Source organism: Rutidosis leptorrhynchoides, chromosome 1, assembly GCF_046630445.1.
Source record: "Rutidosis leptorrhynchoides isolate AG116_Rl617_1_P2 chromosome 1, CSIRO_AGI_Rlap_v1, whole genome shotgun sequence".
In the NCBI taxonomy this organism is placed as follows: Eukaryota; Viridiplantae; Streptophyta; class Magnoliopsida; order Asterales; family Asteraceae; genus Rutidosis; species Rutidosis leptorrhynchoides.
In genome coordinates, this window is record NC_092333.1 from 709,172,488 (window position 1) to 709,185,842 (window position 13,355).

At 33.9% G+C, this 13,355-nt stretch overlaps 1 protein-coding gene across 1 annotated transcript in view; it reads left to right on the forward strand.

The window, feature by feature from the left end:
• LOC139853946 (uncharacterized) overlaps positions 1 to 13,355 on the forward strand; it is a 41,928-nt gene that overhangs the window by 26,074 nt on the left and 2,499 nt on the right. Inside the window, exon 4 of the mRNA XM_071843284.1 lies at positions 12,574 to 13,344. Within this exon, the coding sequence (XP_071699385.1) occupies positions 12,574 to 13,344 (771 nt within the window). The remainder of the gene's footprint in view (positions 1 to 12,573; positions 13,345 to 13,355) is intronic.

Consider the following 13,355-nt stretch of genomic DNA (forward strand, 5'->3'; position numbering starts at 1 on the left):
AAACGAAGTCAGTAAGCTCAAGGTAGAACTTAGAGAGTTACGAACACAAGGGTTCGACATTACCACATATGAACGACGATTCACAGAGTTGTGCCTATTGTGTCCGGGAGCGTTCGAAGATGAAGAAGAGAAGATCGGCGCGTTTGTAAAAGGGTTACCAGTAAGGATTCAAGAAGACATGAGTTCACACGAGCCCGCTTCCATACAGAAGGCAAGTCGAATGGCTCATAAACTCATAAATCAGATTGAGGGGAGAATTAAAGAACAGGCGGCCGAAGAAGCCAACATGAAACAACTCAAGAGGAAGTGGGAGGAAAACGGTGACAAGAGTCACCAGTACAACAACAATAACAATTACAACCACAATCGCAACAACAATCGCAACAATAACCGCAATCCTAACAATAACTACAACAAACGTCCCAACAACAACAACTACAACAACAGTATCAACAACAATAACAATCCCAACAACAACCTCAATAACAACAAACAACAGAAACAACCATGCTTCAGGTGTGCAGGGTACCATCCGAATGCGTTTTGTACAACAATTTGCACCGAGTATAAGAGAAGTGGTCATGGCGCGGCAAAATGTGAGGTTTATGGACCAAAGAACAACAAAAATAAAGAAACAAATAAGGTCGGAACAAATAATGCCGACGTAGTTTGTTATAAATGTAGAAAACTGGGCCACATTATTAGAAATTGCCCAAACCAAGGGAATACTAATGGGCAAGGCCGCGGAAGAGTTTTCAATATTAATGCGGCAGAAGCGCAGGAAGATCCGGAGCTTGTTACGGGTACGTTTCTTATTGATAATACATCTGCTTATATTTTATTTGATTCGGGTGCGAATAGAAGCTATATGAGTAGAGATTTTTGTGCTAAATTAAGTTGTCCACTGACGCCTTTGGATAATAAATTTTTACTCGAATTAGCAAACGGTAAATTAATTACAGCAGATAATATATGTCGGAATCGAGAAATTAAGCTGGTTAGTGAAACATTTAAGATTGATTTGATACCAGTAGAGTTAGGAAGTTTTGATGTGATAATTGGCATGGACTGGTTGAAAAAGGTGAGAGCAGAGATCGTATGTTACAAAAATGCAATTCGCATTGTACGGGAAAAAAGAAAACCTTTAATGGTGTACGGAGAAAAGAACAACGTGAAGTTAAATCTTATTAGTAGTTTGAAGGCGCAAAAACTAATAAGAAAAGGTTGTTACATCATTCTAGCACACATCAAAGAAGTTAAACCTGAAGAAAAGAACATCAGTGATGTTCCCGTCGCAAAAGAATTTTCCGATGTATTTCCGAAAGAATTACCGGGATTACCCCCACATCGATCCGTTGAATTTCAAATAGACCTTATACCAGGAGCTGCACCAATAGCTCGTGCTCCATACAGACTCACACCCAACGAAATGAAAGAATTACAAAGTCAATTACAGAAACTTTTAGAGCGTGGTTTCATTAGACCAAGTACATCACCATGGGGAGCTCCTGTTCTGTTTGTCAAGAAAAAGAATGGTACATTCAGGTTGTGTATCGACTACCGAGAGTTGAACAAACTTACCATCAAGAACCTTTACCCATTACCGAGAATCGATGACTTATTTGATCAACTACAAGGCTCATCGGTTTATTCGAAGATTGATTTACGTTCTGGGTATCATCAAATGCGGGTGAAGGATGATGATATTCCAAAGACTGCTTTTAGGACGCGTTACGGTCATTACGAGTTTATGGTTATGCCGTTTGGACTGACTAACGCACCAGCTGTGTTCATGGACCTCATGAACCGAGTGTGTGGGCCATATCTTGACAAGTTTGTCATTGTTTTCATCGATGACATACTTACTTACTCGAAGAATGATCAAGAGCACGAAGAACATTTGAGAAAAGTGCTAGAGTTGTTGAGAAAAGAAAAACTGTACGCTAAGTTTTCAAAGTGTGCATTTTGGTTGGAAGAAGTTCAATTCCTCGGTCACATAGTGAACAAAGAAGGTATTCAGGTGGATCCAGCAAAGATTGTGTGATGACCCGAAAATTTCTGACCAAATTTAAACTTAATCTTTGTATGATTAACATTTCCGACACGATAAACAAAGTCTGTAATATTGAGTCACGACAGTTTTGGAACTATATTCATATAATCAATTATTCTTTGACTGTTCCCTATGATTCACGAACAATATATATATATAACTTAATGTGCATATATATATATGATTTCAAGTTATTTAGTAAACGATAGTAACATTCGTTTGTTAATTCGATTGATATTTAGATAAGTGAACTAAAACGTTTAAAATAAACAAGTAAAACACTAATTTGCTACAGTGTTTTCAAATTGCCACATTACTCAAAATGCTACAGTGTTTTCGAAAATCACTATTTGCTACAGTGAAATTGACTTTGCTACAGTGAATTGCTACAGTAAAAAATGACTTTGCTACAGTAACACACTATTTTAAAATGTATTTTAACAAATAGCGAGACGATGATTTATAGAAGTAAATGACCAAAACACTCAAATGTATAAGTTATAATTTGAGTGATATAATTTAGGGATAATTTAGGGCTATATTTTGACAAATGTATGTGACACGAAACGTAAAATGCAAGTTTTCTCAGCGTACAAAAGGACATTTGAAAAACCGGAACCGGGACATAAGTTGAGTGATGACGTACGACTTATCGGAACTAAAATTACAAATCAACTATGCATGTGAATTTAATATAATATATAATTAATTATTTAAATTATATATATTATATATCCAGTATTATCAACCGTTCAACCAGTCAACGACGACCTTTCAGACTTGTAACTTTGGCATATACATTTTTGTTATCGGGGAATCTTTCATGTTCCACCACATTAGCAGTAAATTTACCAACAACTTCATTGATCTTTGACCTTCCGAAAAATCCTTATACTCATTGAAACTGTATCATGTACTCATCCACATCTTGTAATGGCAATTGCCATACCAACTATCGGGAATTAGCAATCAGTATCTTGAAATCTTGTAGCACGTCTACGCCAACAGTTATATGTGTACATATAACGTCTACCTCCTGGACTTACATACTTCGAATGTGAAGTTTCCGAAAAACACCCCAAACTACGAAACTAGTTCTCCGAATTTTGAAAAAATGTTGATGAAGCAGCAAAAACTGTAAACGACCTTAACAGTCAAAAGTTTGATGATAAAGAATAGTATGGTGGTAAAGCAGAGAAAAAGAGAAGGTTTGGAATTGAAAAACGGATTGAGCAGACCATGAAGGAGGCTGTGGACAAATCACAAAGACTAAATCTACCTTCAAAGAATCCAAATGATTCAGAGTCTGCTGAAATCATTAACGAATACCTTGCTCCTTACACTAAAACCTTTGTGGACAATATTCTTCATCATCATCTTATCTTAAATATTCTAAGATATCATCGTATCTCCCATTATAAATATCCTCCATATTTCTGAAAATATTTTTTGAAACCATTCTTATCTGAAATCATTACCTCTTCGCGCTATCTGTGTTACATCATAAAAGAAACTATTTTAATTTCTAAAATCTGAAAAATTCGAAAAAATGGATGTTTTGAAGTAATGTTCGGAACTGAAGCATGAGTTAGTATAATATAATGACACTTGATCAACGTGATTATATTACAGTAAGTCATGTTGAGTTTCTAATGGAACGTGACAAAGGTTCACAGATCACACCCTCATCATAAATCATGTTACATAACTCTTTCATTCTATATAATCTCCAAATATATCAAGAAAATATATTTCTTGATGATTCGGTCTTTTTCGAATATTCTGGTAATTTGACAAGTCAGATTGTGCCATTACCGTTTCTTTCTTAGAACATTAATTATGTTTATTCTGAAATTCATACCTACGAATTCTGGACCATTATTCGCTTGACTTAAGGTCGGGAAGAGAAAACGAAAGCATGAAGCTCCGAAATATAATGGAGAACATAAAGCCCGATAACAACCCCGAAATTTCAAACCGTGTATATCAATGCGTATAGCAATATAAAGACACGGGAGAATGAAAAACACTATAACCCCAAGGTAATAGTAGAAGAAAATAACTTCCTCTGGTGGTAGATGAAAAAGAAGAATGACAGATATGAAAGTTAGGAGTATATCAAGAATCAGAACTGGATGAAGCATTTCACAATCTTTTGAAAGTATGAAATGAGGAAGAAGATGTAGGAGTAGTGAAAACAATGAAATGGAAGAGGTCAATTTATAGCAAAATATCGGACGCAGCAATAGAGGCAGATTACGCATTTAATCAAAGAAAATCCTAATTTTCGCAAATTCCGAAAAATCAAATCTTATTTAAATTATGAAGATTTTCTATTCCTTAAAATCCAGAAATCAATCGTTACTACATCAAGAGATAAGACACATCTCTATTCTCCATTTCACTTGATTACGATAACTTCTCTCATACGCTTCGAGTAATTGGATTATTTTATCCATATTATTCAAACATAGATAAAACTCTATTATCAACTCATATTCGTCATTAAAACATTTTTATTGATAGCCATGACGACCTCACTCAAATTTCGGGACGAAATTTCTTTAACGGGTAGGTACTGTGATGACCCGAAAATTTCTGACCAAATTTAAACTTAATCTTTGTATGATTAACATTTCCGACACGATAAACAAAGTCTGTAATATTGAGTCACGACAGTTTTGGAACTATATTCATATAATCAATTATTCTTTGACTGTTCCCTATGATTCACGAACAATATATATATATAACTTAATGTGCATATATATATATATGATTTCAAGTTATTTAGTAAACGATAGTAACATTCGTTTGTTAATTCGATTGATATTTAGATAAGTGAACTAAAACGTTTAAAATAAACAAGTAAAACACTAATTTGCTACAGTGTTTTCAAATTGCCACATTACTCAAAATGCTACAGTGTTTTCGAAAATCACTATTTGCTACAGTGAAATTGACTTTGCTACAGTGAATTGCTACAGTAAAAAATGACTTTGCTACAGTAAAACACTATTTTAAAATGTATTTTAACAAATAGCGAGACGATGATTTATAGAAGTAAATGACCAAAACACTCAAATGTATAAGTTATAATTTGAGTGATATAATTTAGGGATAATTTAGGGCTATATTTTGACAAATGTATGTGACACGAAACGTAAAATGCAAGTTTTCTCAGCGTACAAAAGGACATTTGAAAAATCGGAACCGGGACATAAGTTGAGTGATGACGTACGACTTATCGGAACTAAAATTACAAATCAACTATGCATGTGAATTTAATATAATATATAATTAATTATTTAAATTATATATATTATATATTTATTTATTCATGTCGACAAACAAAAAACAAAAGAAATGTGAGCTGTAATTGGAGGCCATGCGATCGCATGGCCATATAGAAGAAACCCCATGCGATCGCATGGGGATAGATTTCAGCTCTGATTGCTATAAATTGCTCGTTTTGCTCGATGATAATCACACACAAACACACACACAGATATTTATTTTTACTCCGTATTTATTTATTATTATTATTATTATTATTATTATTATTATTATTATTATTATTATTATTATTATTATTATTAATAAGATTATTATTAATCTTATTATTTTTATTATTAGTATTATTATTTTTGCGATACAAAAATAAAAATGTACCTAAAATATTACGACGGAGTGATGTCCAAGTAACTTTCAAAATGGTTTCCAAGCGAGCTAGAGCTAAGGAAATTATGGGTTATTGCCAAGGAAATTATGGGTAATGTTCGGGGGTATTTTTGTGAATCAAACCTCGTGTTTATCATCTCCGATGCGTCTACGTACTTTCCTACAATATTGTATATCAATATTAAACAGTGAGTTCATTTGATCCCTTTTTACATATATTTTTGGGCTGAGAATACATGCGCAGTTTTATAAACTGTTTTACTAAATGGATACAAATACTAAAACTGATTTTGTGTGAGTTCAATTGATCCCTTTTTATACATATTTTCGGGCTGAGAATACATGCGCAGTTTTATAAACTGTTTTACTAAATGGATACAAATACTAAAACTGATTTTGTGTGAGTTTCATATGATCCCTTTTACTCTCTACATTTTTGGGCTGAGAATACATGCAAATCCTTTATTAACTAATTTACAATATTTATATGCGTGAGTTTCATTGCTCCCTTTTTAATTGCTTTTGCAATCTATATTTTTGGGCTGAGAATACATGCACTTTATTTTGAACGCACTGGATACAAGTACATACTAAATTCTACACCGAGTTTGAACCGAAAATCCCTTAGCTTTGGTAACTAGTAACTGCCGGTTATAAGAACTGGTGGGCGCGAGTAGTAGTATATGGATCCATAGGGCTTGATATCCCCGTCCGAGCTAGAGCACTAGCCTTTTAACGGACGTATGCTACTTGAGAAGCGTACACGTTGGTTTGCGTGTATTATTAAGATGATTATACAAAGGGTATAAAATATATATACGTTAAGTTTAGTTACCAGGGTGCTCAATCTTGTAGAATATTTTGATAAACGTTTCTGGATGAAACAACTGAAATCTTGTGATCCACCTTTATATACAGATTATACGAAACATTAAAACTATGAACTCACCAACCTTTGTGTTGACACTTGTTAGCATGTTTATTCTCAGGTTTCCTAGAAGTCTTCCGCTGTTTGCTTATATGTTAGACAAGCTATGTGCATGGAGTCATACATGGCATATTTTTCAAGGAAACGTTGCATTCACCAAATCATCACCATGTATCTTATTTTGACTGCATTGTCAACGGAAGTACTATTGTAAACTATTATTTACAGTGATTGTATATATGTAGAAATTATCAGATGTCGAAAACCTTTGATTTAAATATTCATTATGGTGTGCCTTTTTAAAAGAATGCAATGTTTACAAAATGTATCATATAGAGGTCAAATACCTCGCAATGAAATCAATGAATGACGTATTGTCCATATGGATTTGGAGCGATCGTCACAGATTGAGACCGTTGAAAAGTGGGAAACCCCGAAAACTCCGAAGCATATACGCCAATTTTTAGGACTAGCTGGTTACTACAGAAGGTTCATCCAAGATTTTTCCAGAATAGCAAAACCCTTGACTGCATTAACGCATAAAGCGAGGAAATTTGAATGGAAGGATGAACAAGAGAAAGCGTTTCAATTGTTAAAGAAAAAGTTAACTACGGCACCTATATTGTCATTACCTGAAGGGAATGATGAATTTGTGATATATTGTGACGCCTCAAAGCAAGGTCTCGGTTGTGTATTAATGCAATGAACGAAGGTAATTGCGTATACGTCTAGACAATTGAAGATTCATGAGCAGAATTATACGACGCATGATTTGGAATTAGGCGCGGTTGTTTTTGCATTAAAGACTTGAAGGCACTACTTATATGGGGTCAAAAGTATTATATATACCGACCACAAAAGTCTTCAACACATATTTAATCAGAAATAACTGAACATGAGGCAGCGCAGGTGGATTGAATTGTTGAATGATTACGACTTTGAGATTCGTTACCACCCGGGGAAGGAAAATGTGGTAGCCGACGCCTTGAGCAGAAAAGACAGAGAACCCATTCGAGTAAAAGCTATGAATATAACGATTCACAATAACCTTACTACTCAAATAAAGGAGGCGCAACAAGGAGTTTTAAAAGAGGGAAATTTAAAGAATGAAATACCCAAAGGATCAGAAAAGCATCTTAATATTCGAGAAGACAGAACCCGGTATAGGGCTGAAAGAATTTGGGTACCAAAATTTGGAGATATGAGAGAAATGGTACTTAGAGAAGCTCATAAAACTAGATACTCAATACATCCTGGAACGGGAAAGATGTACAAGGATCTCAAGAAACATTTTTGGTGGCCGGGTATGAAAGCCGATGTTGCTAAATACGTAGGAGAATGTTTGACGTGTTCTAAGGTCAAAGCGGAGTATCAGAAACTATCAGGTCTACTTCAACAACTCGAAATCCTGGAATGGAAATGGGAAAACATTACCATGGATTTCATCACTAAATTGCCAAGGACTGCAAGTGGTTTTGATACTATTTGGGTAATAGTTGATCGTCTCACCAAATCAGCACACTTCCTGCCAATAAGATAAGATGACAAGATGGAGAAGTTAGCACGATTGTATTTGAAGGAAGTCGTCTCCAGACATGGAATACCAATCTCTATTATCTCTGATAGGGATGGCAGATTTATTTCAAGATTCTGGCAGACATTACAGCAAGCATTAGGAACTCGTCTAGACATGAGTACTGCCTGTCATCCACAAACTGATGGGCAGAGCGAAAGGATGATACAAACGCTTGAAGACATGCTACGAGCATGTGTTATTAATTTCGGAAACAGTTGGGATCGACACCTACCGTTAACAGAATTTTCCTACAACAACAGCTACCATTCAAGCATTGAGATGACTCCGTTTGAAGCACTTTATGGTAGAAAGTGCAGGTCTCTGATTTGTTGGAGTGAAGTGGGGGATAGACAGATTACGGGTTAAGAGATAATACAAGAAACTACTGAGAAGATCATCCAAATTCAACAACGGTTGAAAACCGCCCAAAGTCGACAAAAGAGCTACACTGACATTAAAAGAAAAGATATAGAATTTGAAATTGGAGAGATGGTAATGCTTAAAATTGCACCTTGGAAAGGCGTTGTTCGATTTGGTAAACGAGATAAATTAAATCCAAGGTATCTTGGACCATTCAAGATTATTGATCGTGTCGGACCAGTAGCTTACCGACTTGAGTTACCTCAATAACTCGTGGCTGTACATAACACTTTCCACGTCTCAAATTTGAAGAAATGTTTTGCTAAAGAAGATCTCACTATTCCGTTAGACGAAATCCAAATCAACGAAAAACTTCAATTCATCGAAGAACCCGTCGAAATAATGGATCGTAAGGTTAAAAGACTTAAGCAAAACAAAATACCAATTGTTAAGGTTCGATGGAATGCTCGTAGAGGACCCGAGTTCACCTGGGAATGAGAAGATCAGATGAAGAAGAAATACCCGCACTTATTTCCAGAAGATACGTCAACACCTCCAACTGCTTAAAATTTCGGGACGAAATTTATTTAACGGGTAGGTACTGTACTGACCCGAACTTTTTCATGTTTATATATATATAATGAAATTGTTATTTACAAGATTAAGTGTTTCCAACATGTTAAACAATCAAACTTGTTAAGACTTGATTAATTGAAATAGGTTTCATATAGACAATTGACCACCCAAGTTGACCGGTGATTCACGAACGTTAAAACTTGTAAAAACTATATGATATCATATATATGGATATATATAGATTTAACAGGATATTATGATAAGTAAACATATCATTAAGTATATTAACAATGAACTACATATGTAAAAACAAGACTACTAACTTAAGGTTTTCTAAATGAGGCATATATGTAACGATTATCGTTGTAACGACATTTAATGTATATATATCATATTAAGATATATTAATACATCATGATATCATGATAATGTAATAATTTAACATCTCTTTAGATATAATAAACAATGGGTTAACAACATTTAACAAGATCGTTAACTTAAAGGTTTCAAAACAACACTTACATGTAACGACTAACGATGACTTAACGACTCAGTTAAAATGTATATACATGTAGTGTTTTAATATGTATTCTTACACTTTTGAAAGACTTCAAGACACTTATCAAAGTACTTCTACTTAACAAAAATGCTTACAATTACATCCTCATTCATTTTCATCAACAATTCTACTCGTATGCACTCGTATTTGTACTCGTACAATACACAGCTTCTAAATGCATTTACTATTGGTATATACACTCCAATGATCAGCTCTTAGCAGCCCATGTGAGTCAACTAACCATGTGGGAACCATCATTTAACATCTATCATGAAATATCTCACAAAATTACAAACTAATGGAGACTATAATGCCATCCTACTTTCACGTGAAGTTAGACACACACAAACACTTTCATTTTGCAACTTACATGCATCAAACTACTCTCTCTCAAGTGTTCTTCCTTTGTTCTAAGTGTTCTTCATCATCTTCAACAAAATCTAGCTCAATCTAGTTCATAAATCCATACATAAATCAAGTTATAAAACAACTACTCAAGAACACACCAACAACACTTCCAAGTTTGTTAACTTACTTCCAATCTTGCAAATCCACTTTGAGTGATCATCCAACCTCAAGAAATCTTTCTTATTTACAGTAAGATATCTTTCTAATATAAGGTAATACTCATATTCAAACTTTGATTCAATTTCTATAACTTTAACAATCTTATTTCGAGTGGAAATCTTACTTGAACTTGTTTTCGTGTCATGATTTTGCTTCAAGAACTTTCAAGCCATCCAAGGATCCTTTGAAGCTAGATCTATTTTTATCATTTTCAGTAGGTTTATCCACAAAACCTAAGGTAGTAATGATATTCATAACATCATTCGATTCATATATATAAAACTACCTTATTCGAAGGTTTAAACTTGTAATCACTAGAACATAGTTTAGTTAATTCTAAACTTGTTCGCAAATAAAAGTTAATCCTTCTAACTTGACTTTTAAAATCAACTAGACACATGTTCTATATCTATATGATATGCTAACTTAATGATTTAAAACTTGAAAACACAAAAAACACCGTAAAACCGGATATACGCCGTCGTAGTAACACCGCGGGCTGTTTTGGGTTAGTTAATTAAAAACTATGATAAACTTTGATTTAAAAGTTGTTCTTCTGGGAAAATGATTTTTCTTATGAACATGAAACTATATCCAAAAATCATGGTTAAACTCAAAATAGAAGTATGTTTTCCAAAATGGTCATCTAGACGTCGTTCTTTCGACTGAAATGACTACTTTTACAAAAACGACTTGTAACCTGTATTTCTGACTATAAACTTATACTTTTTCTGTTTAGATTCATAAACTTAAGTTCAATATGAAACCATAGCAACTTGAATCACTCAAAACGGATTTAAAACGAAGAAGTTATGGGTAAAACAAGATTGGATAATTTTTCTTGTTGTAGCTACGTAAAAATTGGTAACAAATCTATATTAATCATATCCTAGCTAACTCATATTGTATTATATATGTATTTTAATATATTATGTAATCTTGGGATACCATAGACACAAATACAATGTTTTGACATATCATATCGACCCATCTATATATATATTTCGGAACAACCATAGACACTCTGTATGCAGTAATGTTGGAGTTAGCTATACAGGGTTGAGGTTGATTCTAAAATATTATATATACTTTGAGTTGTGATCTAGCCTGAGGCTTGTATACACGAGGTCGTGGATTGATTCGAGATAATATATATTGCTTTATTTCTGTACATCTAACTGTGGACAACTAGTTGTAGGTTACTAACGAGGACAGCTGACTTAATAAACTTAAAACATTAAAATGTATTAAAAATATTGTAAATATATTTTGAACATACTTTGATATATATGTACATATTTGTTATAGGTTCGTGAATCGACCAGTGGCCAAGTCTTACTTCCCGACGAAGTAAAAATCTGTGAAAGTGAGTTATAGTCCCACTTTTAAAATCTAATATTTTGAGATGAGAATACATGCAGTTTTATAAATGTTTTACAAAATAGACATAAGTAAATGAAACTACATTCTATGACTGGATTATTAAACCGAATATGCCCCTTTTTAGTCTGGTAATCTAAGAATTAAGGAACAGACACCCTAATTGACGTGAATCCTAAAGATAGATCTATTGGGCCCAACGAGCCCCATCCAAAGTACCGGATGCTTTAGTACTTCGAATTCATCATGTCCAAAGGGAGTCCCGGAATGATAGGGGATATTCTGTATGCATCTTGTTAAGGTCGGTTACCAGGTGTTCACCATATGAATGATTTTTATCTCTATGTATGGGATGTATATTGAAATATGAAATCTTGTGGTCTATTATTACGATTTGATAAATATATAGGTTAAACCTATAACTCACCAACATTTTTGTTGACGTTTAAAGCATGTTTATTCTCAGGTGATTATTAAGAGCTTCCGCTGTTGCATGCTATTATATGGACAAGATTTGGTGTCAGCATGCTTGTATAATATTATTTAAAACTGCATTCGAGATTTATTTTGTTGTAACATATTAATATTTATAAACTAATATGTATTGGTAATGTGTAAGTGTGATATTTGTTAGATTATCATTTCTGGATAATCTAAGTGGTGTCTTTTTAACCTTGTCGATAAAATAAAGGTTATGGTTTTTTTTGAAAACGAATGCAGTCTTTGAAAAACGTCTCATATAGAGGTCAAAACCTCGCAACGAAATCAATTAATATGGAACGTTTATAATCAATATGAACGGGACATTTCAAGAAACACATTTAAAAGCTGGTAATATAGAGAAAGCTAGTAATAATGTGTTTAGTAATTGGGAATGGATTTCTAATTTGAAGCATAGCCCTAATAGTTGTAGATTTGTTCTGGGTTGGAATAGCAGGCTGGTTAAAGTTACCCAATTGCATGTTGATAGACCAAATTTATTTTGTTTGTTTGAATTAAGAGATGAACCTGTTAGATGGTATGGTACTATTGTTTACGTTGCTAATAGTGGTAGGGAAAGGAAGAAATTGTGGAAGGAGCTTGAGATACAATGTAGGGTCACTAAAGACCATCCATGGGTGATAATTGGTGATTTCAATGTGACTAGAAAGATTGAGGAGCATTCTGCAGGGGGGTCTTATAGTACTGAAGATATGCAAGATTTTAATGATTGTTTGGACAAGGTGGAGGTTGATGACATTGGTAGCACTGGATTTCACTACACCTGGACAAAATCATTAAGGAATCCAAAGTGGGGTGTTCTTAAAAAGTTGGATAGAATTCTTATTAATGATGCATTCATCAACACTTTTCCTCAGGCTTATGGTATTTTTCTACCATATTTAATCTCTGATCATAGTCCTGCATTGTTAGGGATTAATAAAGGTATTAAGAGAGTAAAGAAGTCTTTTAGATTTATGAACTACACAGCATATAAGGATAAATTCTTGGAGACTGTAGCAGAGGATTGGTCAAAAGATGTGCAGGGATTTGCTATGTTTAGATTGGTTAAAAAACTAAATGGTTTGAAAAGTGGGTTGAAAAAGCTGAATCGGAGCAATGGCAACTTACATGTTAAGGTTGATTCATTAAAAAGAGAGTTGAAAGAGGCTCAAAAAATGTTGGTGAGAACCCT